At 38.8% G+C, this 26,408-nt stretch overlaps 1 protein-coding gene across 1 annotated transcript in view; it reads right to left on the bottom strand.

The window, feature by feature from the left end:
- Positions 1–15,622, bottom strand: part of DOCK3 (dedicator of cytokinesis 3) — a 247,386-nt gene extending 231,764 nt beyond the window's left edge. Inside the window, exon 1 of the mRNA XM_036267098.1 lies at positions 15,505–15,622. Within this exon, the coding sequence (XP_036122991.1) occupies positions 15,505–15,622 (118 nt within the window). The remainder of the gene's footprint in view (positions 1–15,504) is intronic.
- Between the last annotated feature and the right edge of the window lie 10,786 nt (positions 15,623–26,408).

Raw genomic sequence — 26,408 nt, 5'->3', positions numbered from 1 at the left:
CTAAATCTTGGTTATTGTAACTAATGCTGCAATAAACATAGAGGTACAAATATTCTGTTGAATTAGTGTGGCAGGTTTCTTTGGATATATTCCCCAAAGTGGAATCGCTGGGTCAATAAGGCAGTTCCATTTTTAATTTTTTGTGGTAACTCCATGCTGCTTTCTACAGTGGCTGCACCAGTCTGTATTCCCACCAACAATGCACAAAGGTTCCCTTTTCTCCACATCTTCATTTGTTGATTTATCCATGATAGCCATTCTACTGGTGTAGAGTTGTATAAGTTCTTTATAAATTTTGGATATTAACCCCTTATCAGTTGTATCATTGGCAAATTATGTTCTCCGATTTCGGTATGTTGTCTTCATTCTGTTGGTGGTTTCCTTTGCTGTGCAAAAACTTTTTAGTTTGATGGAGTCCCATTTGTTTATTTTTTCTTTTGTTTCCCTTGCCCGAGGAGATATATCAGAAAAAAATATTGCTATGAAAAATGTTCGAGATTTTACTGCCTATATTTTCTTCTAGGATTTTTATGGTTTCAAGTCTTACATTTAAGTGTTTAATCCATTTTGAGCTTATTCTTATGTATGGTGTAAGAAGGTGGTCTAATTTAATCTTTTTGCACATATCTGTCTAATTTTCCCAACACCATTTATCGAATAGACTGTTTTACCCCATTGTATGTTTTTGCCTTCTTTGACAAATTTTAATTAACTATAAAGGTGCGGGTTTATTTCTGGGTTCTCTATTCTGTTTCGTTGATCTATATGTCATTTTTATGCCAGTACCATGCTGTTTTGATTACTATGGCCTTGTAGTATAGTTTCATATCAAGTAGCATAATTCCTCCAACTTTGTTCTTCTTTTCCAAGATTGCTGAGGCTATTTTGGGGTCTTTTGTGGTTCCATATAAATTTTTGTTCTAGTTCTTTGAAATACAGCATTGGTCACTTAATAGGAATCGTGCTGAATCTATAGATTGCTTTGGGTAGTATGGACATTTTAATTATGTTAATTCTTTCTATCCAGAGTATTATGCTACGTGAAATAAGCCAGTCAGAGAAAGACACATACCATATGATTTCACTTATATGTGGAATTTCATGAACAAAATAAACAAAATTATAAACAGACTCACAGATACAGAGAACTGACAGCTGTCAGAGAAGGGGGGGATGCTGGGGGTTGGGTGAAAAAGGTGAAGGGATTAAAGGAACAAACAAACAAATAAAAACTCACAGACAACAGTATGGTGTTACCAGAAGGAAAAGGGGTTGATTGGAGGTAGAAGAGAGTAAAGGGGAGATAAATGGTGACAGAAGGAGACATGACTTTGGGTGGTGAACACACAATACAATATGCAGATAATGTATTACAGACCTAATACACTTGAAACCTATACAATTCTATTAACCAATGTCATCCCAATAAATTCAAAAGAAAAAGAAAAAGAACTTGCCAAAAAAAAGCACAAAGCCCTTTCAACTGAGTAAGATAAACTCCATGAAAATCCCCAGATGACATTATTGGGGACAGGAAAATGTCAACAACATACAGCTTTTTTGGTGGCAGACAGGCAGTACAGCCCAGACTTCTGTTTCCTCGTTTCATTCACTCTCCATACACTAAACTACACTACCCTAATTTCTTCCTGCTGCTAAAACTAACATTTGTGCTTCATTTACTCCCTCTTAGCACTCATACACAGTAATAATAATGGAAGTTTCAATTACACAATAAAACCAATTTTAAGAGAAAGGCAATTTCATTACCAACTTTTCTCAATTCCAATCTATTATTTTCAGAGTTCTGCTATAGTTTCTCTGCTTGGAAACTAAATATTGAAAAACAGCTCCAATGAGTAGAAAGGAACGCCAAGAGTTGTATTTAAAAGAGAAAGATGAGCCCTGGCCGGTTTGGCTCAGCGGTTAGAGCGTCGGCCTGCGGTCCTGAGAGACCCGGGTTCGGTTCCCGCTAAGGGCGCGTGCCTCGGTTGCAGTTTGTCCCCGGCCCTGGTCGGTTGTGCGGGTGGCGGCCGCTCGATGTGTCCCTTCACGTCGATGTTTCTCTCTCTCTCTCTGTTCCTCTCTCTCCCTCCCACTCTACCTGAACAAAAAAAAATGGAGGGATGTTCTCCGGTGAGGATAAAAAAAAAAAAAAAAAAAGGTGAAGGAGGAGGAAATTACTAGTAATAGCTATTATTAATTGAGAGCTTATTACTTTTTTTTGAGAGTTTATTACTCTTAATTTCCATGTATTGGAATTGGAAGTTTGTTCCATGTACTAACCTTTATTTATTTTTTTGGTATGTGCCCCTAGTGGAAACTGAACCTGGGACTCTCCATGTACTAACCTCTCAATCTCACAACAAAACTATGAGAAAAAGAGTAAAATTTTTCTCCATTGAAATCATAATAAACAATTAGAGGAAAAATATCCTTGCTTCTCTTTAACAAAACAGCTAAAATCATAAATTTGAATAACTCAATTTACACCTCGACAGTCTCAATATCTTCATTCATTAAAAAGAAAAAAGTGATAACCTTACCAACATGACATTTCAGAGTATCTTAAAAAGCAGAATAGAGAATAACAGCAGCAGATATAGGAAAGTAAGGATCTCCAAAAGGACTCTTTCCTCAATTTAAGCAATGAAAACACTGACAAAAACTATCAAAGGTAACTTTTTTAGAACTCTGGAAATAAAAGACTTGAAGTAATCCAAAGACTATTTATTTAAGAACTCTTAATCTTGGTAAGAACAATGACCTTTTTATTTTATTTTATTTTTTTCAATCCTCGCCCCAAGGATATGTTTTTCATTGATTCTAAAGACAGAGGAAGGGAGAGGGAGAAAAAGAAACATCGATGTGAGAGAGAAACATCAACTGGTTGCCTCATGTGTACCAGGGATCGAACCCACAACGTGGGTAATGTGCCCTGACTGGTAATCAAACCTGAAACACTTTGGTGCATGGGACAATGCTCCAACCACAGAGCCACACGGGCCAGAGGTAACAATGACTTTTCTAACTTGCTCTATCCCATGTGCCTGTCCACAGCCCTGTGTTGAACTTGAAAACCAAAAGCCCTGCATTCATCGTGAAAATTAGAACACTAACAGTTCTCGAAGAGGACAAAACAGATAAAATAAAGAAAACCTAAGTAAATGAAGAGGTTTAACATGTTCGCAAACTGCAAAACTTGGTATTGTTAAAAAGTCAATTCTCCCCAAATTGACCTATAGATTCAATGCAATCCGAATCAAAATCCCAGCAAAAATATTGGTATTAAAAGTTCTTTCTAGCCCTGGCCGATTTGGCTCAGCAGTTAGAACGTTGGCCTGCAGTCCAGAGAGACCCAGTTCGGTTCCTGCTAAGGGCATGTACCTCAGTTGCAGTTTGTCCCCGGCCTTGGTTGGGTCGTGTGGGTGGCAGCCACTCGATGTGTACCTTTCACGACGATGTTTCTCTCTCTCTCTCTCTTCCTCTCTCTCCCTCCCGCTCTATCTTAACAAAAAATGAAAAAAGTCCTCGGGAGAAGGATAAAAAAAAGAAGTTCTTTCTAAAATTTATCTGGAAGGGCAAAGGACTACTAGAATAGTCAAAACAACTCTGAAGCGGAAGAAAAGATTTGAATGACTCACACTGCCCAACTGGTTTCAAGATTTAATATAAACCTACCATAATCTAGATAATATGGGACTGGCTAAAGTACCACAGATCAATGAAATAGATTGGAAAATCCAGAAATAAACCCATATATAAATTAACAACTTATTTTTTACAAAGGTGCAAAAGCACATCAATAGAAAAAATGACAGTCTTTTCAACAAATAGTGCTAAAACAATTGGATATACATATCCAAAAACCAAAAAAAGGACCTCCACCCATACCTTGCACTATAAACAAATTACTTCAAAATGCATCATAGACATAAATATAAATCTAAACATTTAAAACCTGTACAACAGGGGTGGAGAACGTCTAGCCTGGGGGCCATATAAGGCCCACAAAATCAATACCAGTTAACATTACAGGCCTCACCAAATTAGCCTGACCAAATACAGCAGGCTAATTTTTTTTTCTTTTCTTTTTTATTAATTTAAATTATTTATTTATTTTTGTTACAGATGTTTCTCCTTTTTCCCCCACTGATTCCCCCCTTCCTCTCCCTCCCTGCCCTCTCCCCAGCTTTGTTGTCCATGTCAGTTATTCATGCATACATGCATGTAAGTTCTGTGGTTTATCTTTCCCCCCCAATCCCTCTTTTGGGGATAGTCAGTCTGTACCCCACTTCCACATCTCTGGGGCTGCCCCATTCTTCAGACTGTTATGTTCATTATGTTCCACAAATAAGTGAGAATATATGATACTTGTCTTTCTCTGTTTCGGTTGTTTCGCTTAGGATGACACTTTTCAGGTCCCTCCATGTCATCTCAAAGGATAAGAGATCTTTCTTTCTTACAGCTGCATAGTACTCCATTGTGTATATGTAGCACAGCTTTTTTATCTATTCGTCTACTGATGGACACTTGAGCTGTTTCCTGATCTTAGCTATTGTAAATAGTGCCGGGAGGCTAATTTTTAAGTCGACAATTCTGTATGTCCCACAAATGATGTTGTAAATATCCAAATGGCCCTTGGCATAAAAAAGGTTCCCCACCCCTGCTGTACAAGAACAATAGAATATTTTTGTGACCTTGGGTTAACCAAAGATTTCTTAAGCACACTCCATAAAAGAATAAACTAGTAACATAATCTTCATAAATATTTTAAACTTTTACTCTTCAAAAGACAGTTATGAACCTAAACCTATAAAACTCTTAGAAAATAGCATAGTGAAAATCATATTAGATTTGACAATTTCTTGGATGACACTAAAAGCAAAGGCAACAAAAGTAAAAATGGCCCTGGCCAGTTTGACTAGGCAGTTAAGAGTGTTAGCCTGTGGACCAAAGGGTCACAAGTTCAATCCCCACCCACCCACCCCAGTTGGGGTCATGTGGGAGACAACCAACTGATGTGTCTCTCTCACATGGATGTTTCTCTCTCTCTCTCTTTCCCTCCTTTCTTTCCACTCTAGATGAAAATCAATGGAGCCCTGGCCAGTTTGGCTCAGCGGTTAGAGCATCGGCCTGCGGTCCGGAGAGACCCGGGTTCGGTTCCCGCTAAGGGCACGTACCTCGGTTGCAGTTTGTCCCCGGCCCTGGTTGGTCGTGCGGGTGGCAGCCACTTGATGTGTCCCTTTCACGTCGATGTTTCTCTCTCTCTCTCTCTTCCTCTCTCTCCCTTCCACTCTATCTGTACAAAAAATGGAAAAATGTCCTCGGGTGAGGATTAAAAAAATAAAAAATAAAAAAAAAGAAAATCAATGGAAAAATATCCTTGGATGAAGATTAACAACAACAAGAAAAGTAAAAATGAATAAACTGGACTACATCAAATGTAAAACCTCTGTACATAAGCCCTGGCCATTTGGCTCAGCAGTTAGAGCGTCAGCCCGCAGACCAATACATTGCAGGTTCAATTACAGTCAAGGACACATACCTCGGCTATAGTTCATCCCCAGCCCTGGTTGGGTCGTGCAGAAGGCAACAAGTCGATGTCTTTCTCTCACACCAATGCTTCTCTCCCTCTTTCCCTCCCTCCCACTCTATCTGATGATAAATAGAAAAAATATCCTCAGGTGAGGATTAAAAATAAACAAACAGATGTAAACAATAATAAAAAAAATAAAAACCTCTGTACATCAGAAGACAACAGAATGAAAGGACAACCGTCTTACAGTAAAAGTCTCAGCAAGCTGATTTTGGACATTGACAAATTAATTCTAAAGTGTGTGTAGAGAGGTAAAAAACCTAGAATACATAACACAATACTGAAGAAAAACAAAATTAGAAGACTGACCCTACCTGACTTCAAGATGTACTCTAAAGCTACAGTAATCAAGACAGTGCAGTATTGAAGAAATATCAGACAAATATATTAATAGAAGAGAATAGAGAACACAGAAATAGACTCACAGAAATATAGCTAACTGATTTTTGACAAAGGAGCAAAGGCAATACAATAGTTTTTCTTTTCAACAATGGTGTTGGAATAACAGACCACCCCCATGAAAAATATAAATCTGGTCACAGTCCTTATACCCTTTACAAAGATTAACTCAAATTAGATAATCCCTGGATGGGTGGTTCAGATGGTTGGGGCATCAACCCATACACCAAAAGGTTGTGGGTTTGATTCCAGATGAGGGCACATACCTAGGTTGCAGGTTCAATCCCTGGGCCCAGTCAGGGCACATGCAGGAGGCAACCTATTGATGTGTCTCTCACATTAATGTTCCTCTCTCGCTCTCTCTTCCCCACTCCCAACACCCCACTCTCCTAGAAATCAATGAAAAAAATATCTTCAGGTGAGGATTAACAAAAAATTAATTAAGGCAACTAAATTTCTAATTGAGATGTAATGTTCAACCCTGTGTTATAATGAAATCACTAGAAAGTAGAATTTAATAGTTATGAAAACTGTATTCTATTTAAGCAATTAGTCAACAAAGAAGATAAAAATATAGAAAATAGATTTTTAAATTATAACCACATTAGAAAAATAAATTAATAAAAAATTATGAAAATATATATATATAACCACATTAGACTGAAGAGCAAAAAACAAACTGTAGATTTTAGAAAGATAAAAATTCACTATACTTTCAAAGATAACATTCAGAGAAACATTATACACTGTTTAAAGGTAATTAGTGTACAAAAAATTGAAGAAACTGAGAATACCAGATAATTCTCATAGAATTAGGAAAGTAGGCCCTGGCCGGTTTGGCTCAGCAGTTAGAGCATTGGCCCATAGACTAGAGAGTCCCGGGTTCGGTTCCCGCTAGAGGCACGTACGTACCTCAGCTGCAGTTTGTCCCCGGCCCCTGTTGAGGTTGTGTGGGTGGGAGAGAGTTGATGTGTTTCTCTTTCTCTCTCTCTCTCTCTCTCTCTCTTCTTCCCTCTCTCCCTCCCGCTCTATCTGAAGATAAATGCAAAAAAAAAAAAAAACCCTCAGGTGAGGAAAAAAAAAAATGAATTAGGAAAATAGCACACGAGTGTGTATGTGTACTAACCGTTTACTAAATACGTACTTACTGTGTGAATGAAATGAGACAGGTATAAGTGTTTACATTTGTCAACTTAACTCAAATACACTTTATGTATGTATGTATTTTTTTTTAATCCTCACCTGAGGACACTTTTGCATCTATCTTCAGATAAAGCAGGAGGTGGGGGAGGGGGGAGAGAGAAACATCGATGTGAGAGAGACATATCCACTGGCTGCCACCCACTCGACCCCAATGGGGCTGGGGACAAACTGCAACCGAGGCATGTGCCCTCAGCAGGAACTGAACCTGAGACTCTCTGCTGAACCAAACCGGCCAGGGCCACTCTATGTATTTAAAAAGTTATTTCAAACCTGATTGTTTTAAGGAAACTTTTTTTTTTAATCCTCACCAGAGGATATTTTTCCATTGATTTTCATATGGAGGGAGGAGAGAGAAACATCGATTCGAGAGAGACACATCGACTGGTTGCCCGCTGCATGACCCTGACGAGGGCCGGGGACCTAACCACAACCGAGGCACACACCCTTGACCAGAATTGAACCCACGACTCTCCAGTTCACTAGCCAACCCTCCAACCACTGAACCAAACCTGCCAGGGCTTAAGGAAACTTTTTGTAAAAGTTAATCTCATTATGTTTAAAGAGCAATTAGTAAGAAGGGAAATACAGATTAAGAAAAAAGGTTGTGCCCTGGCCGGTTTGGCTCAGCAGTTGGAGCAACGGTCTGCAGACTAGAGTGTCCCAGGTTTGATTCCCGCTAGGGGCACCTACCAAAAAAAAAGGTTGTTTGCTATAATATTCTAGGTCTGAGTATTCATATTTATATTAAAGATTAATTATTCTGAAAGCTACGATTATTTAAACATGTAGACAAAAATAGTGGTCACCTGTGCTATGCTCTGTGCTCAGTGTTTTCATATTTATAATATCAAACACTGTGGAATAGCACTTTGTTAAATATGCATTATAATTTAGGTTGTGAAATTACCCAATGTTAAGTGAGGCTATACTATCAGAAAGGGACAACAGTACTACTACAATTGCTACTGACAGAAAGGCTGCAGAACAGTGTCAGCAGTGTTAAACCAAAAGAATAAAGCCTCTATATAGATCAGGCCATCTGACAGTAAACAATCAGCAGCGCTTTACAAAGATTCTGGGTGCAAACCTATGAAGCCAGATAAAAAGCACCAAAAGCAGCCCAACAAAAAGTACTCTACCAACAAGAGGTTTCAAACTTTTTATTTCAAAGGCGTAACATTCTTCCCTGACAGAAGAAAAAAATGCAAATGTATTTACCTTCACCCCCAACCCCAGGATATGGCTGCACAGGAAGTAGAGACAGGTAGATGACAAGCACAATTTCTCTTCTATTCCGTATCATAATTCAAAACAGTTTAGTTACAAATCATGGTTTATTATGAAGGGCATGCTTGCATGTAGATCCACTATTAAATCATTTAAGTAACTAATTATAAAATCAAAAGCCAAAAACAAAATCTACAATCTTCTAAAAATACTAAATATTTTTCCTTTGGTATATCAATAAAAATATGCACAGCCCAATTCTCCTTTTTCTTTTTTCAATCCTCACCCAGAGACATGTTCATTGACTTTAGGGGGAGAGGGAGAGAGGGAAAGAGTGAGAGAGAGAGAGAAACATCGACTGGTTGCCTCTCATCCACGCCCCAACCCAGGACCCAACCTGCAACCCAAGTATGTGCCCTGACCAGGAATCAAACCTGCAACTTTTTGTGTACAGGATGATGTTCCAACCAACTGAGCCACACTGGCCAGGGCCAGCCCAATTCTTTATCCTTTTTCAAATAATATAACTAATTGGCAGAAAAAAGTGGGCTAACCACTTGTATATTTAAAAAATGTATACAGACTTACAGATATTAACAGAACATTCCACCCAAAAACAAAATACATATTCTTTTCAGTGTACACAGAACATTTTCCAAGACGGACCACATGTTAGATCACAACACAAGCCTCGATAAATAAAAGACTGAAATCATATCAAGCATCTTCTCTGATCACAATGGTATGAAACTAGAAATCAATTGAAAGAAGAAAACTAGAATAAACACAAACACATGGATGCTAAACAACATTCTACTAAACAATCAATGGGCTAATATATAAAAAAAAGAAATAAAGATGAAATGAGCCCTGGCCGGTTTGGCTCAGCGGTTAGACCGTCGGCCTGCGGTCCATAGAGACCTGGGTTCGGTTCCCGCTAAGGGCATGTACTTCAGTTGCAGTTTGTCCCCGGCCCTGGTTGGGTCGTGCGGGTGGCAGCCACTCGATGTGTCCCTTTCACATCGATGTTTCTCCCTCTCTCTCCCTCCCGCTCTATCTGAATAAAAAATGGAAAAATGTCCTCGGGTGAGGATTAAAAAAAACAACAACAAAAATGAAATGAAAATACAATGATCCAAAATCTATGGAACACAGTAAAAGCAGTCCTAAGAGGGATATTCATAGCATTACAGACCTATCTCAAGTAACAAGAATAATCTCAAATAAACAATCTAACTTTACACTTTAAGGAACTAGAAAAATAAATAAATAAAGCCCAAATTCGAAAGAAAAAAATAATATGGAGCCTGGCCGGTGTGGTTCAGTGGTTGAGCGTCGACCCATGCACCAAGAGGTCGCCGGCTCGATTCCTGGTCAGGGCATATGCCCAGGTTGTGGGCCAAATCTCCAGTGTGGGGCATGCAGGAGGCGGCCACTCAATGTTCTCTCTCATCGATGTTTCTCTCTCTCTCTCTCTCCCTTCCTCTCTCTCTAAAATTAATAAAGGAAAGAATATTTTTTAAAAAATGTGTTCTTAAAAAAGAAAAAAGAAAAGAAATAATAAAGATCAGCACAGAGCCCTGGCCAGTTTAGCTCAGTGGTTAAGATCATCGGCACGCGGATCAGTGAGTCATGGGTTCAATTTTGGTCAAGAGCATGTATCTCGGTTGCAGTTCCTCGCCGGGCCTGGTCAGGGTCATGCGGGAGGTAACCAGTCAATGTTTCTCTCTCACTCACTCCCTCCCACTCTATCTAAAGATAAACAGAAAAATATCTTTGGGTGAGGATTTAAAAAAAAGTTTAGAGCAGAAATAAAGAAATTTATATATATATAAAAAAAACATACAAAAGATCAGACTGACGAACCTCAGAGGGAATGGTAGGGAGGTGAGAAGAGATAAACCAAAGAACTTATTATATGCATATATACATAACCAATGGACACAGAAAATAGTGTGGTGAAGGTGGGGGGGGAGGACAGGAGCAGAGAAGAGGGGGTCAATGGGAAGAAAAGAAGGGACATCTGTAATACTTTCAATAATAAAGCTAAATTAAAAGGCTCAGCTGGTGTGACTCACTGGTTGAGCATCGACCCATGCACCAAGAGGTGACCAGTTTGATTCCCGGTCAGGGCACATGCCCAGGTTATGGGCTGATCCCCAGTGTGGGGTATGCAGGAGGCAGATGATTGATGTTCTCTCTCATCGATGTTTCTTTCTCTCTCTCCCTCTCCCTCTCTCTCTAAAACTCAAAGAAAACATTAAAAAAAAAAAATCAATGAAACCAAGAGCTGGTTCTTTGAAAGATAAGATTGACAAAACTTTAACCAGACTCATCAAGAAAAAAAGAGAGGACCCAAATAAATAAAATCAGAAATGAAAAAGAAGTAACAACTGACAACAAAGAAATACAAAGAATTGTAAAAAAAATATTACAAACAACTAACTATATGCCAACAAACTAGACAATCTGGAAGAAATGGGTAAATTCACAGAACCAATCTTCCAAAACTGAATCAGGAAGAATCAGAGAATCTGAATGGACAGATTACAACTAGTGAAATTAAGCAGTAATCAGAAAACGCCCAACAAATGAAAGTCCTGGATCAGATGGCTTCACAGGTTAATTTTACCAAACATTCCAAGAACTAACACCTACCTATCCTTCTCAAACTATTACAAAAAATGCAAGAGGAGAGAAGACCCCCCCAAACTCATATTATGAGGTCAGCATTACCCTAATTCCAAAACCAGATAAAAACACTACAAAGAAAGAAAATTATAGGCAAATATCCCTGATGAACATAGATGCTAAAATCCTCAACAAAATATTAGCAAATCAATCTAGCAAGACAGTAAAAAGATCACACACCATGATCAACTGGGATTTATTCCAGAGATGCAAGGTTGGTACAATATCCACAAATCAGTAAATGGGAAACACCACATGAACAAACTGAAGGATAAAAACCACATGATGGTATCAACAGATACAGAAAAAGCATCTAAAATCCAGCACCCATTTATGATAAAAATCTCTCAGCAAACTGGTAATAGAGGGAACATACCTCAACATAATAAAGGCCATATATGACAAACCCACAGCCAACATCATACTCAAGGGACAAAACTACAAACATTGCCCTTAAGATGGGTAACAAGACAGGGTTGTCTGCTTTCACCACTCTTATCCAGCATAGTACTGGAATTCCTAGCCACAGCAATCAGACCAGAAGAAGAAATAAAAGGCATCTAAACTGAAAAGGAAGAAGTAAACTGTCATTATTTGCAGATGACATGATACTGTGTACAGAGAATTCTAAAGATGCCACACAAAAAACTACTAGAATTAATAAATGAATATAGTAAAGTAGCAGAATACAAAATGAATATCCAGAAATCAGTTGAATTTTTTACACCAATAATGAACTATCAGAAAGGGAACCTAAGAAAACAATCCCATTCACAATTGCTTCAAAAAAATAATAAAATACCTAGCAGTAAATTTAACCAAGGATATAAAAGACCTGTACTTAGAAAAGTATGACACTGAAGAAAGAAATTAAAGTTTGATATGCTTATATGCATGTAAGTTCTTTGGTTTATCTCTTTCTAACGCACCCCTCCCCCCCACCTCTGATGTTCGTCAGTCTGATCTTTTGTATTGTTTTTTTAGACTCTATACCATGTTTATGGGCAGGAAGAATTAAAGTCACTAAAATGTCTATACTGCCCTGGTCGGTTTGACTCAGCGTTAGAGTGTCCGCCCATGGACAGAAGGGTCTCGGGTTTGATTCCTGGTCAAGGGCATGTACCTGGGTTGCAGGTTCGATTCCTAGCCCTAGTCGGGGTCGTGTGGAAAGCAACTAATTGATATTTCTCTCTCTCTCTCTCCCCCTCTTCCTTCCTCCCTCCCTCCCTTCCACGCTATCTAAAAATCAATAGAAAAATATCCTCAGGTGAAGATTAACAAAATAATAATAATTTTTTTTAAATGTCCAGCCCTGGCTAGTTTGGCTCAGCAGTAGAGTGTCAGCCCATGGACCAATGAGTAGTGGGTTTGATTCCAGCCAAGGGCACATACCTCAGTTGTGGTTCATCCCGAACCCTGGTGGGTCATGCAGGAGGCAACCAGTCAACATGTCCCTCTCACGTTGATGTTTCTCTCTCTCTCTTTCTCTCCCTCCCACTCTATCTAAAGATAAACAGAAAAATATCCTCGGGTAGAAATGTAAAAAAAAAAAAAATGTCCACACTACCCAAAGTAATCTATAGATTCAACACAATTCCTATCAAGGTACCTATGGCATATTTCACAGAACTAGAAAAAATATGCCAAAAATTTATATGGACCTACAAAAGACCACGGATAGTCTCAGCAATTTTGAGAAAAAAGAACAAAGTTGGAGGAATCATGCTACCTGATATCAAACTATACTACAAAGCCCTAGTAATTGAAACAGCATGGTACTGACATAAAAGCAGACATATAGATCAATGGAACAGAATGGAGAGCCTAGATATAAACCCAAGTCTTTATAGTCAATTAATACACAAACAAAAACATACAATGGGGTAAAGATAGTCTATTCAACAAATGGTGTTGAGAATATTGGATACGTGCAAAAATAAATAAAGAAAACTAGACTATACCCAGCCGGTGTGGTTCAGTGGTTGAACGTTGACCCATGCACCAAGAGGTCGCTGGGTTCAATTCCTGGTCAGGGCACATGCCCAGGTTGTGGGCCTGATCCCCAGTGGAGGGCATGCAGGAGGCAGCTGATCGATGTTCTCTCTCATCAATGTTTCTATCTCTCTCTCCCTCTCCCTTCCTCTTTCTCTAAAATCAATAAAGAATAATTAAAAAAACAAACAAACAAACCTAGACCACCTTCTTATACCACACACAAAAATAAGCTCAAAATGGATAAAAGACTTAAATATGCCCGGGCAGTGTGGCTCAGTGGATTGAGCATTGTCCCATGGTCTGAGAGGTCCTGGTTCAATTCCCAGGCAGGGCACATGCCCAGGTTTCGGCTTGACCCCCATTAGGGAGCAGGCAGGAGGCAGCCGACTGGTGTTTTTCTCACATCGATGTTTCAATCACTCTTAAAAAAAAAAATGTAAGATTCGAAACCACAAAAATCCTAGAAGAAAATATAGGCAGTAATATCTCAGACATTTCTTGTAGGAATATTTTTACTGATTTATCTCCTCAGGCAAGAAAAAATAAATAAACAAATGGGACTATATCAAGTTAAAAAGTTTTTTCACAAAATGTATAAAGAACTTATACAGCTCTACACCATAAAAAAAAAAAACAAAAAAAAAAAACCAATCCGATTAAAAATGGGCAGAGGACCTGAAAAGATACTTCTCCAAAGAGAACATACATCTGGCCAACAGGCATATGAGAAGACATTCAACTTCACTATCATCAGAAAGATGCAAATTAAAACCACAAAGAAAGCCCTGGCTGGTTTTGCTCAGTGGTTAGAGCATCAGCCTGCAGTCCAGAGAGACCAGGGTTCGGTTCCCGCTTAGGGCACGTACTTCGGTTGCAGTTTGCCCCCAGCCCTGGTTGGGTCGTGCGGGTGGCAGCCACATGATGTGTCCCTTTCACGTCGATGTTTCTCTCTCTCTCTCTCTTCCTCTCTTTCTCCCTCCCGCTCTGTCTGAATAAGGAATGGAGGAATGTCCTCGGGTGAGGATAAAAAAAAAAAATTAAAAAATAAAACTACAAGGAGATATCACCTCACACCTGTCAGAATAGCATTATGAATAAATCAACAAATAACAAGTTTTGGCGAGGATGTGGAGAAAAGGGAACTCGCATGCACTGTTGGTGGGAATGCAGATTGGTGCAGCCACTGTGGAAAGCAGCATGGAGTTACCACAAAAAATTAAAAATGGAACTGCCTTATGACCCAGCAATTCCACTTCTGGGAATTTAGCCGAAAAACTAATTTGAAAGAATATATATACCCCTATGTTCATTGCACCCACTATTTGCAAAAGCCAAAATTTGGAAGCAGCCCAAGTGCCCATCAGTAGGTGAGTGGATAAAAAAGCTGTGGTACACTTACACAATGTAATACCACTTGGCTGTAAAAAAAAGGAAATCCCTCCGGTCGGTGTAGCTCAGTGGTTGAGCACTGACCTATGCACCAAGAGGATGCGAGTTCACTTCCCGGTCAGGACACATGTACAGGTTGTGGACCTGATGTCCAGTGGGGGGCATGCAGGAGGCAGCTAATCCAATGTTCTCTCTCTTCCATGTTTCTATCTCTCTCTCTCTCTAAAAAATCAATAAAGGAAAAAAAATTTTTTTAAAGAAGGAAATTTTACCCTTTGAGACAGCATGGATGGACCTGGAGAGCACTATGCTAAGGGAAATAAGCCAGTCAGAGAAAGATAAGTACCATATGATTTCACTCATATGTGGAATCTAATGAATAAAATGAACTAACAAGCAAAATAGTGACAGATTTTTAGATAGAGAGCAGGCTGCCAGCTGCTATGGGTGGGGAGTATAGAAGGGTGGTGGAAAGTGCAAAAAAGAAAGAGAAAAAACTCATGAACACAAATAATAGTGTGGTGACTGCTGGGTGCGGGAGGTGGAGGAGAGTATGGGGAAATAAATGGTGAAGGACTGAGACTTGACTGGGGTAGTGAACACACAATACAGTGTACAGATGATGTGTTGCAGAATTGTACACCTGAAATCGGCATAATTTTGTTAACCAATGTCATACCAATAAATTCAATAAAAAGGAAGAAATTTTTTTTTAATTTAAATACAAAAAGGAAAATGGAAGGATTGTTACTACACATAACAATATCACAGATACACTCTTGGCAAAAGAAACTAATTCTAACATTTATATGAAAATAGCTCATACCTTTATGATGAACAAAGATCAGGAAGGATTTTATAATAGTATATTATAATGTGGTTAATCACAGCTTCAAAATGATGGCTTATAATGTTACTACATATACTATTATATATAATAAATGGATATAATACAGCCTAAAATGATCACTAATTTGTATGTTTTATAGGTCCATACTTACCTTCACATTTTTCAAGAATCTGGACTGTTTCTCCTATTTCTAAGACCAATCCTTGAGGGACAGATCCTCGAAAACTGCATATCACTAGAAAAACAAGAATAAACATATAAATTAGCATATTTAAATACTGAGATAGTGTCAGTGTTCCTGAAATTAAGCACTAAATTTTCTTAAATATATACTCTTCTTTCTTCACTAATTCACCTCTCAAATATGTAATCAATACTTTGAAAAGCAATGTTAGGTAGATCAGGACACTGAAGTACATTTTAGCAAAATTACTATTCCTGAGTGGTGTGTTCATGTGTGTGAAAACATTTCTGTAAGCAGTCTCTCCCTCAACATGATCTGTTTGTCCCTTTTGGGCAGTATGTTTCAATTACTTAATAAAATATTAACATTGGAAGTTTGTTACCTACTATAGACAAATATTTTTATAAAGATTCACCAAATAAATATTATGCTTTGAGAAACAGAATCCCCATAATAAAAATGGAAACATTAGAAATAAAATAAAAATTAAATATACAGCCCTGGCTAGTTTGGCTCAGCAGTTAGAGCATCAGCCCACGGACCAATGAGTCACAGGTTTGATTCCGGTCAAGGGCACGTACCTCAGTTGCAGTTCATCCCCGGCCCTGGTTGGGTCGTGCAGGAGGCAACCAGTAGATGTGGCTCTGTAACATCAAAGTTTCTCTCTTTCCCTCCCTCTCACTCTATCTGATGATAAACAGAAAAGTATCCTCGGGTAAGGAATTTAAAAAAAAATAAATCAAATGTACAACAGAAAATCTATAGATACCAATAGATACAAACTATAGATACAAACTCCTATGGTTTTTTAAGCAAACTAATAAATTGATTCTAAAATTTACATAAGACTACAAAGAACCAAGAATAGCCTTATAAATATTAAAGGACTTATATTACCATACATCAAGAGTTATAATAAAAAATTTATTATTTTAAAACACTAACACTGATAGGTACCTAAGACTGATCAGGAAAAAATATTATCAATATCAGCAATAGAAACATAAAAACCATTAATGTCATTAATAATTAAGTTATATATAAAATGATATTACAAAAAACTTGATACCAACAAATTTCAAAATTCTGAGTAAATGGGCAAATTTATAGAAAAATAAAACTTATTAAAAATTGAGAAAGCAGTTAAAAACTTAAATAGTCCTATATCTATTATAGAAAAGTTAATATGTAAGTCCCATAAATGAAATACAAATTCCCTATTACTTTACCAGTAAATTTGTCCAAACATTTGAGTAAAAAAACATCAATCATAAAGTCTTTCAGAGAACAGAGAAAAGGGGATTCATTTTGAAGTCAGCATAATAATAAAATCTGACAACATTATAAGAAAGAAAAGTTACAGGCCAATCTCTCTCATGAGCATAGAGACATAAACAGATTAAGCCTCTGAACTCTTTTTTTTAAAAAAAAGTATATCTTTATTGTTGAATGTATTACAGATGTTCCTCATTTTTCCTCCACTGACCCTCTTCCCTACTCCCACCCCTCTCCTGTCTTTTCCCATACTATTGTCTGTGTCCATCGGTTATACATATATGCATATAAAGTCTTTGGTTTATTTCCTCCCACCCTCCCAACCCCCCTGCCCTTTAAGGTTTTTCAGTCTAGCAACCAATTTGTACTACTTAATCCTTTCACCTTTTTCACCCATTTCCCCATCCCCCCTCCCATCTGGCAACCAACAAAATATTCTCTATATCTATGAGAATGTTTCTGTTCTGCTTGTTCATTTTGTTTGTAGATTCAATTGTTGATAGATATGTATTCATTGCCATTTTGTTTGTTCATATTTTTTATCTTTTTCTTCAAGAAGACCCTTTAACATTTCATATAGTAATGGTTTGGTGGTGATGAACTCCTTTAGCTTTTCCTTGTCTGGGAAACTCTTTTTTTTTTTTAATCCTCACCCGAGGACATTTTTCCATTTTTTGTACAGACAGAGTGGGAGGGAGAGAGAGGAAGAGAGAGAGAGGGAAACATCGATGTGAAAGGGACACATCGAGCGGCTGCCACCCACACAACCAACCAGGGCCGGGGACAAACTGCAACCAAGGTACATGCCCTTAGCAGGAACCGAACCTGGGTCTCTCCGGACCGCAGGCGGATGCTCTAACCGCTGAGCCAAACCGGCCAGGGCTCTGGGAAACTCTTTATATGGCCATCGATTCTAAATGACAGCTTTGCAGGATAGAGTAATCGCGGTTGTAGGTTCTTGCTTTTCATCACTCTGAATACTTCTTGCCACTCCCTTCTGGCTTGCAAAGTTTCTTGTGAGAAATCAGCTGACAGTCTAATGGGAACTCCCTTGTAGGTAACTAACTGCTTTTCTCTTGCTGCTTTTAAGATTCTCTCCATGTCTTGAACTTTTTGCATCTTGATGATGATATGTCTTGGTGTGGGCCTCTTAAGGTTCATCTTGTTTGGGACTCTCTGTGCTTCCTGGACTTGTATGTCTGTTTCCTTCCCCAAATTAGGGAAGTTTTCTGCCATTATTGTTTCAAATAGGTTTTCAATTTCTTATTCTCTCTCTTCTCCTTCTGGCACCCCCAAGATGCGAATGTTGGCACGCTTGAAGTTGTCCCAGAGGCTCCTTACACTATCCTCATTTTTTTGGATTCTTTTTTCTTTTTGCTGTTCTGATTGGGCATTTTTTGCTTCCTTATATTCTAAATCGATGGTTTGCTTCTTGGTTTTACCTACTCTACCACTGAATCTGTGTAAATTATTCTTTATTTCAGTTAGTGCCTCCTTCATTTCTGACTGGTCCTTTTTTATGCTCTTGAGGCCCTCACTAAGTTCACTGAGGTTCTCACTAAATTCATTGAGCATTCTTATAAGCAGTGTTTTGAATTCAGCATCTGTTAGGTAGCTTATCTCCATTTCGCTTAGTTCTTTTCCTGGGGTTCTGTTCTGTTTTTTCATTTGGGACCTATTTCTTTGTCTCCTCATCTTGGCTGCTTCCCTGTGTTTGTTTCTATGTATTACTTAACAAGAGGTATGGGGCTAGGTGAGACCAGATGCTGCTTGTTTGAAAGAATTTAGGAAAACCTGAAGCAGGATCCAAGACAGGCCAATCCTATAGTTAACCAACTAGCAACAGCTTGGGTGGGCCTGAAGTTGTATGGGGCGGGGCCCCAGGGAATCACCAGGGCAGGGCAACCAGTGTGAGCCAGGTGGCTGGAGTCCCAGATATGGCGGCTGTCTGCTGCCCCAGGGAAGGGCTCACCAAAGGAACAAAGGCTTCTGATTGCACGTCTGTCCCGGAGAAAGCCCCCTCTTCAACCCTCGCTCCAATGCTAAACAGCTCAGTTCTTCCTTGTATGTCTCTGGTGTCCCTAGAGCTGCCTCCCCTCCAAGCTTAGAGGGAGAGAGTCCAATAAGTCCGTGTGCGGGTCCTTTAAGAGGAGCTGCCTGGGGCTCCAGCCGCCTCAGCCTCCCTGAGCCTCAGTTCCCACTGGTTTTTCCAGCCAGAAGTTATGAGGACTTCTCTTCCTGGCACTGGAACCCTGAGCGGGGTGCCTGGTGTGGGATGGGGATCCCTCAGTCCTCAGGAAGGACCTTCCGAGCCGAGGTATCCTCCTAATTTTTATCCGCCACACGTGGGTATGAGGCCAGCCCTCCTACCAGTCTCGATGTGGCTTCTTTAATTTCATAGTTGTAGGGCTTCCTTTCAGCTAAATTTCAGGCGGTTTTGAACGATGGTTGTTCTATAGTTTAGCTGTAATTTTGATGTGGTTGTCGAAGGACGCCATACCGCGCTTACCGACACTGCCACCTTGACCGGAAGTCGATCCTCAAGCCTGCTACCTCTTGTATTGGAAACAGTGAAGTTCTTAACAAACATGTAAGATGGTATAACACAAAAGAATCTGGAAGAATCCAAAAGCAAGGGCTAGTTCTCCTACACTGCTTAATTTCCACAAAAATGACTTTTTTTGGCTGGAGGTAGGCTAGAAAGGAAGGAAGAGGTCTCCGTAATTTCAGGTGCTTAACTACCAAAATCCTACTAGAAGAAGAAACCTACAACACATATACAACAAATCACGTTCTCAAAATAATTTGAAACCAGAGGTGAATTTAAAGTAACTGATGGTAAAACCTAGCCCTAACCCAGCTCAAAACATGCTTGACATAGAACAAAACATACCTTCTCTGGGGGAAAACAGTATCCATTTCGTTCTTATAAACACAAGGTCCAGCATGAAATCAGAGATTATAACATACTAAAAGAACTGGAAAAAAAAAAAAAAAATGTGGCCCATACTCAATAGAATAAAGCAAGTGAAAATAACCAGACCCTCAGATGACCCAGATGTTGATACTAGCATAAGAGAACTTTAAATGACTAATATCAATATATCAAAGAACTTAAAAAAGATGAAAAAAATAGCCCTGGCCGGTTTGGTTCAGCGGTTAGAGCGTCGGCCTGCGGTCCTGAGAGACCCTGGTTCGGTTCCCGCTAAGGGCGCGTACCTCGGTTGCAGTTTGTCCCCGGCCCTGGTCGGTTGTGCGGGTGGCAGCCGCTCGATGTGTTCCTTTCACATCGATGTTTCTCTCTCTGTTCCTCTCTCTCCCTCCCACTCTACCTGAACAAAAAATGGAAAAATGTCCTCGGGTGAGGATAAAAAAAAAAAGATGAAAAAAATAAATGATAGATGAAAATTTTTAACACAGAATTCAAATCTCTAAATAAAAATTAAAAACAGAAAATTAGAATATTATAAATTTCATATTCATTAGATGGGCTCCACAAGAGAATGACTAGAGCTGAAGAATCAGTATGAGTGAACTCTAAGACAGGACAATATAAAAAGTCAACTCTTTTTAAGCCCTGGCAACAATCACATTACAGGTCCAAGGACACATGAAAAAAAATCACATCAAGGACTTTTTCCTTAAAAACACTGTAATGCAACAAGTGTACCACATTATCACTTTAGTCCTGCTTTAGAAACCCACAAAAATATTCAGTCCCTTACATAGGTTATGTTTTTTCTTATTTCTAGGTTTAAAAAATATGTCAAAATAGTCTGCATTTGAAGTATTACTGCACTGTTATTTTTTTTTTAATCCTCACCCTTCCTCTCTCTCTCAAAATCAATGAAAATATATCCTCAGGTGATTGTTAGCAGGGCTTGAAGAGAGAGAAACATCAATCAGTTGACTCCCATACATGCCTGATGGAAGACTGAACCCACAACCTAGGTATATGCCCTGACTGGGAATTGAACCCACAACCTTTTTGGTGTATGTGATGACATCCAAACAACTGAGCCACCTGGCCAGGGCTGCACTGCTATTTTAATTAATCCTAAAATAATTACATTAAATAAGAAACCATCTGAACAACAGTTATTTTTGTGTTGTCCATACAAAAGGAAAAACAAAATGTAGCTCAAACAAAAATAATGCATTTGCCTTTGTAATACAGACAAATCTCTTACAGTATAATTGTCTTCTTAATTAAGTTTTGCTAGGAACAATAAGGAAATTATTTTGCATTCCTTGAGCTGGATGAGCGAATGACACACCCAGGGAGTAAATGGATAGCGAGAAAAAAAAATCTGGTTTAAGGCATATAAAATTTGGCCATGAAAGATGATGACTAAAAAAGTTAGTACACAATCTCAACATGATGTTTATTTAGCTGGAAAACTGTCATTATGCAGTAGCATAATTACAGAGAATTGTTTCTGCTTGGAAGTACAAAATATGATTTTTTTAAAACCTAGCAACCATACACTGAGATCTGAAATATGATTATTTAAGACTACTGATGCTAAGTTATAAACCTAGAAAAATTAACACAAACCAGGCTCATTAGGCACAGTAGATAAAATGAAAGTAATAAAAATAAAGTGGTAGGTACTTTATTTACGGCAGGGGGAAAAGCAAAAGACCCTACTACCATTTTCTTTTGTGATTTGGACGCAGTCTCTCACTATAACTGCCTGCATAAAAGGCCAACACTGACAAAATACTGGGATTCAAGGGGTGAATCTAATTTTCACCTATAATAGAAAATAGGATAGCCCTGGCCAGTTTGGCTCAGCGGTTAGAGCGTCGGCCTGTGGTCCAGAGAGACCTGGGTTCGGTTCCTGCTAAGGGCATGTACCTCGGTTGCAGTTTGTCCCCGGCCCTGGTTGGTCATGCGGATGGCAGCCACTCGATGTGTCCCTTTCATGTCGATGTTTCTCTTTCTTTCTCTTTCTCTCTTTCTCTCTCTCCCTCTCTCTCTCTCTCTCTCTCTCTCTCTCTCTCTCTCTCTGTCTCCCCCCCCTCTCCCCCCCCCTCCCTGAACAAAAAATGGAAAAATGTCCTCGGGTGAGGGTAAAAAAAAACAAAACAAAACAGAATAAAGCCCCTAAATCACTTCTCTTTAAAACCTAACTTCATGAGAGAAGAGAAAATGTGCCTGAGAATTTGATGAAAGCTGTGGCGACAATGAGAAATATGCACATAAGATCACTGATATCCATGAAAAACAGCCACTGATTTCTTAAAATATTGCAAGCATTTAGCACTCTTGATCTTAAATTCCTAGATCAAGCATTCAAAAATGAGGGCTTCATGATTAGTTACAGGGAAAACCTCTTCAGACACCTCCACTCCACTGGTATTAATATGAAGCCTCCCAATACCTGAGAATAAATTCCTTGACAAATTACTGGGCTTGTTAGGTTTAAGGAAGCTAAAAATCATCACGTTCTCTGCTCTAATATATAGTTGGGCAATAACATTTTAAAATTTAAATTCCACAGGAAGCTAGCCAAATACAAGCATCTAATTTCCCTCTTTCCTAAAATTTATCTCACACCACAGTTTAATTTTTTTTAATCCTATAACCCATAGGATGAAGAAAATGAGAAAGGAAACAAAACCTAAATAATTTTAAAAACTGAAAAACAGATAGTCAAGTCTAAGAAAACTAAACTGATACCAATAGTATAGCAATTTTCAACCATTTTATCTCATGGCATAAACAAATTATTAAAATTCTACAGCACACCAAAAAATATATTTTTTTGCCAATCTGAACAAAAAATGCATAATTTTAATTCATTCACACTGGATAACTATTGTTGTTGGCTGTTGTCATTTTTTTTATTTGACAATCTAAAAAAAAAGAGGTCAGTGCCCCTGACTAAATAGTCAGGTATTGCATGTTTTAAAAATTCTTGCAGCACACTGGTTGAAAATCGCTGCAATAATAGAAAGAACCAACCCAATTTACAACTCAAAATCAATAACTGGCAGTAATGAGCTCGAGCCGGTGTGGCTCAGCTGGTTGGAGCACTGTCCTGTATATCAAAAGGTTGTGGGTTCGATTCCCGGTCAGAGCACATATCTAGGTCTCAGGTTTGATTTCCCAGTCAGGGCACATGCAGACGGCAACCAATTGATGTTCTCCCTCCTATCGATGTTTCTCTCTCTCTCTCCCTCCCTCCCTTCTCCTCTCATATCCTCAGATGGATTTTAAAAAAGAAAAAAAGGCCCTGGCAGGTTTGGCTCAGAGGTTAGAGCATCAGCCCGGGGACCAGAGAGACCCAGGTTCGGTTCCCGCTAAGGGCACGTACCTCAGTTGCAGTTTGTCCCCGTGCGGGTGGCAATCACTCAATGTGTCTCTATCACATTGATGTTTCTCTCTCTCTTTCTCCTTCTCTCCCTCCCATTTTATATCTCAAGATAAAATGCAAAAATGTCCTCGGGTGAGGATTAAAAAAAATTTTTTTTAAGAAAAAAGAATTGGCCCTGGCCAGTTTGGCTCAGCGGTTAGAGCATCGGCCTGCGGTCCGGAGAGACCCGGGTTCGGTTCCCGCTAAGGGCACGTACTTCGGTTGCAGTTTGTCCCCGGCCCTGGTTGGTCGTGCGGGTGGCAGCCACTCGATGTGTCCCTTCACATCGATGTTTCTCTCTCTCTCTCCCTCCCACTCTATCTGTACAAAAAATAGAAAAATATCCTTGGGTGAGGATAAAAAAAAAAAAAGAAAAAAAGAATTGGCAGTAATGGGCAACTCTGAAAGTGGAGGGAAGGAGACAGGGAGGAGTTCAGGGAAGATGCTGAAATAAGAAAGAACTGATTTCAAATTGTTTAGACAGCATTTAGATCATTAAAATCACCTCCTCCAGTCCCTATCTCAGTGTATCCCCTTTTCCTCCACTCAGGAAAATGACTGGAAGTTTATTTTCTGGAAGAGCAAATGGATTTTTACTCTGAATTGGGTGACACAAAGCACATCTGAGGACTAGGGAAAAGTATAAAAATAGGAACATTATGTGTACAAAGAAAAAAAAAACTCCAGCCCTCTTTCAACTCTGAGCTCTCAAAATTCTGGTAGTCAAAACTTTTTACCCTTCAGGCATTCTCATACTATTCATTTAGAGTTTATGGAAAGAGCTCCCAAGGACCCAATATACTGAACGAAAATAAAGTCACACTAAAGAACATATTGTGAAATTTGTGAACATATTGTAAAATCTCAGAACCCTGGGAGCAGAATTATGTTTCTATTAATAAACTTCCAAACAGAAAAACAGATTGCACCCAAAAGATCAAGAATCTCAGTCTTTTTAATACTAACACTGCAGAAGACAATGGAACAAAGCCATGAAAATGCTAAAAAAAATTATTTCTAAAAAATTACGATAAAATTAAGACATTTTCAGATATGCAAATGTCTTACACAGTAGGAAAACACATAAACTAAAACCACTTTGGAAGGCAATTTGGCATTACATTCTCAGACTGAACTGTGCAAGTGTTACAATTCAGCAATGCCTCTCCTACCACACACCCTAAGAAAAATACACATGTATGCCAGGAGGCAACACAAGATTCATAATAACAGCGTTCTTAATAACAAAAGAGAGGGGGAAAAAATAAATGGATTAATAAAATACAATATATTAACCTAGCTGGTGTGGCTCAGTGGTTGAGCATTGACTCCATGCATCAAGAGGTCGTAGGTTCAATTCCCAGTCAGGGCACATGCCCGGGTTGTGGGCCAGATCCCCAGTGGGGGACATGTAGAAGGCAACCAATCTATGTTCTCTCTCATCAATGTTTCTTTTTTTTTAATCCTCACCAGAGGACATTTTTGCATTTATCTTCAGATAGAGTGGAAGGGAGAGAGGGAGGAAGAGAGAGAGAAAAACATCAATGTGAGACACATCTAATGGTTGCCACCCATACAACCCCAACCGGGGCCAGGGACAAATTGCAACCGAGGTACGTGCCCTTAGTGGGAACTGAACTTGGGACTCTCTGGTCCACAGGCTGATGCTCTAACTGCTGAGCCAAACTGGCCAGGGCTCATAGATGTTTCTATCTCTCTCTCCCTCTACCTTCCTCTCTCTCTAAAACTCAAGAAATAAATAAATAAAATAAAATGTATTAGAGCTACACACAACTCTGTTGAATCTTAGACTTATATTAACTTTTTATTTTTAAAATTATAAATTGAGCCCTGGCTGATGTGGTTCAGTGGTTAGAGTGCTGGCCCAAACACCAAAGGGTTGCAAGTTCGATTCCCAATCAGGGTTATGTATCTGGGTTTGATCCCCAGTCAGGGGTTGGGGCGTGTGCAGGATGCAACCAATCAATGTGTCGCTTTCACATGGATGTTTTTTTCTCTCTCTCCCCCCACCCCCTTTCTTCCACCCTTTCTAAAAATCAATAGAAAAATATCATTGGGTGAGGATTAACAAAAAAAATTGTACATTGAAATTTCTTCTTTCAGTGTATAGCTCTATAAATTTCAGCACATGTGTAGACTTGCATCACCATCACCATAAACAACATTCAGAACAGTTCCGTCACAACCCCAAAAACTCCCTCGTGCTGCGTCTGGAGAGTCACACCTTCCCCTCTCTCTACCTATGGCAATCACTGATTGGTTTTCCATCACCGTAGTTTTGTCTTTTGCGGAATGCCATAAAAATGGAATCATATGTTTCTAACCTTTATGACTGACTTTATTCACTCAGCATAACACCTCTGAAAGTCATTCAAGTCGTTGCATGTATCAACAATTCATTCCTTTTCAGTGTAAGGTAGTAACACTCCATACTATGGCCATACTACACTATTTATTCACCCAAGTCCCAAAGTGAGCACTGTATGATGTAGATGTGAAACAGACTCAATACCAATGGCTCAGCTCATTGCCCACTGACATGTCTTCTTTTGTAAAGGCTCTGTTCAAATCTTTTGTCCATTCTTTATTATGTTATTACTGAGTTTTGAGATTATAAGTCATTTGCCATACAAATGTTTTACAAATATTTTCTCCAGGACTGTGGTTGCCTCTTAGTTTTACTTATTGTTTTTTGAAAAGTAAAAGTTTTTAATTTTGATTAAATACATTTCATCAAATTTTTCCTTTTCAAGTTTGTGCCTTTTGTGTCCTATTTAGGAAATCTTTGTCTAACCCAACATCAAAAAGATATTCTTTATTTTCCTCTAGAGATGTAATGGTTTTAGTTCTTAAGTCTGTGACACATTTGAGGTTAATTTTGCCTTGAGAAAAAGACTATTAAATCCAGCAAGTGAATTTATGTTTCCAATACTGTATTTTTCACTTACAGAATGTCTATGTGGTTGTAGTCTATTTATCTTACTCTGCTGAAATACCTTTTCACTCATTTAAGCATATTTTATTCTGCTTCAGTGAAGATAGTTTTAATTTCACTTTAAAAATTTTATTTGTTAGTTTCAACATGACTCATCTAAGGCCACAGTGGTTGATTTCTTCTCTTTCTTGTTGCTTCATATGTCCAGTAATCGTGGGATTGTATTCTTGCCATTTTAACTTGCAAAGATTAGAGTTTCTGTTATTTAAGGGTTTCTT

This window comes from Molossus molossus, unplaced genomic scaffold (assembly GCF_014108415.1).
Source record: "Molossus molossus isolate mMolMol1 unplaced genomic scaffold, mMolMol1.p scaffold_m16_p_18, whole genome shotgun sequence".
Lineage (NCBI taxonomy): Eukaryota > Metazoa > Chordata > Mammalia > Chiroptera > Molossidae > Molossus > Molossus molossus.
Note: the sequence above shows the minus strand (reverse complement) of the source record. Positions and strands in the feature narration are given on the sequence as shown.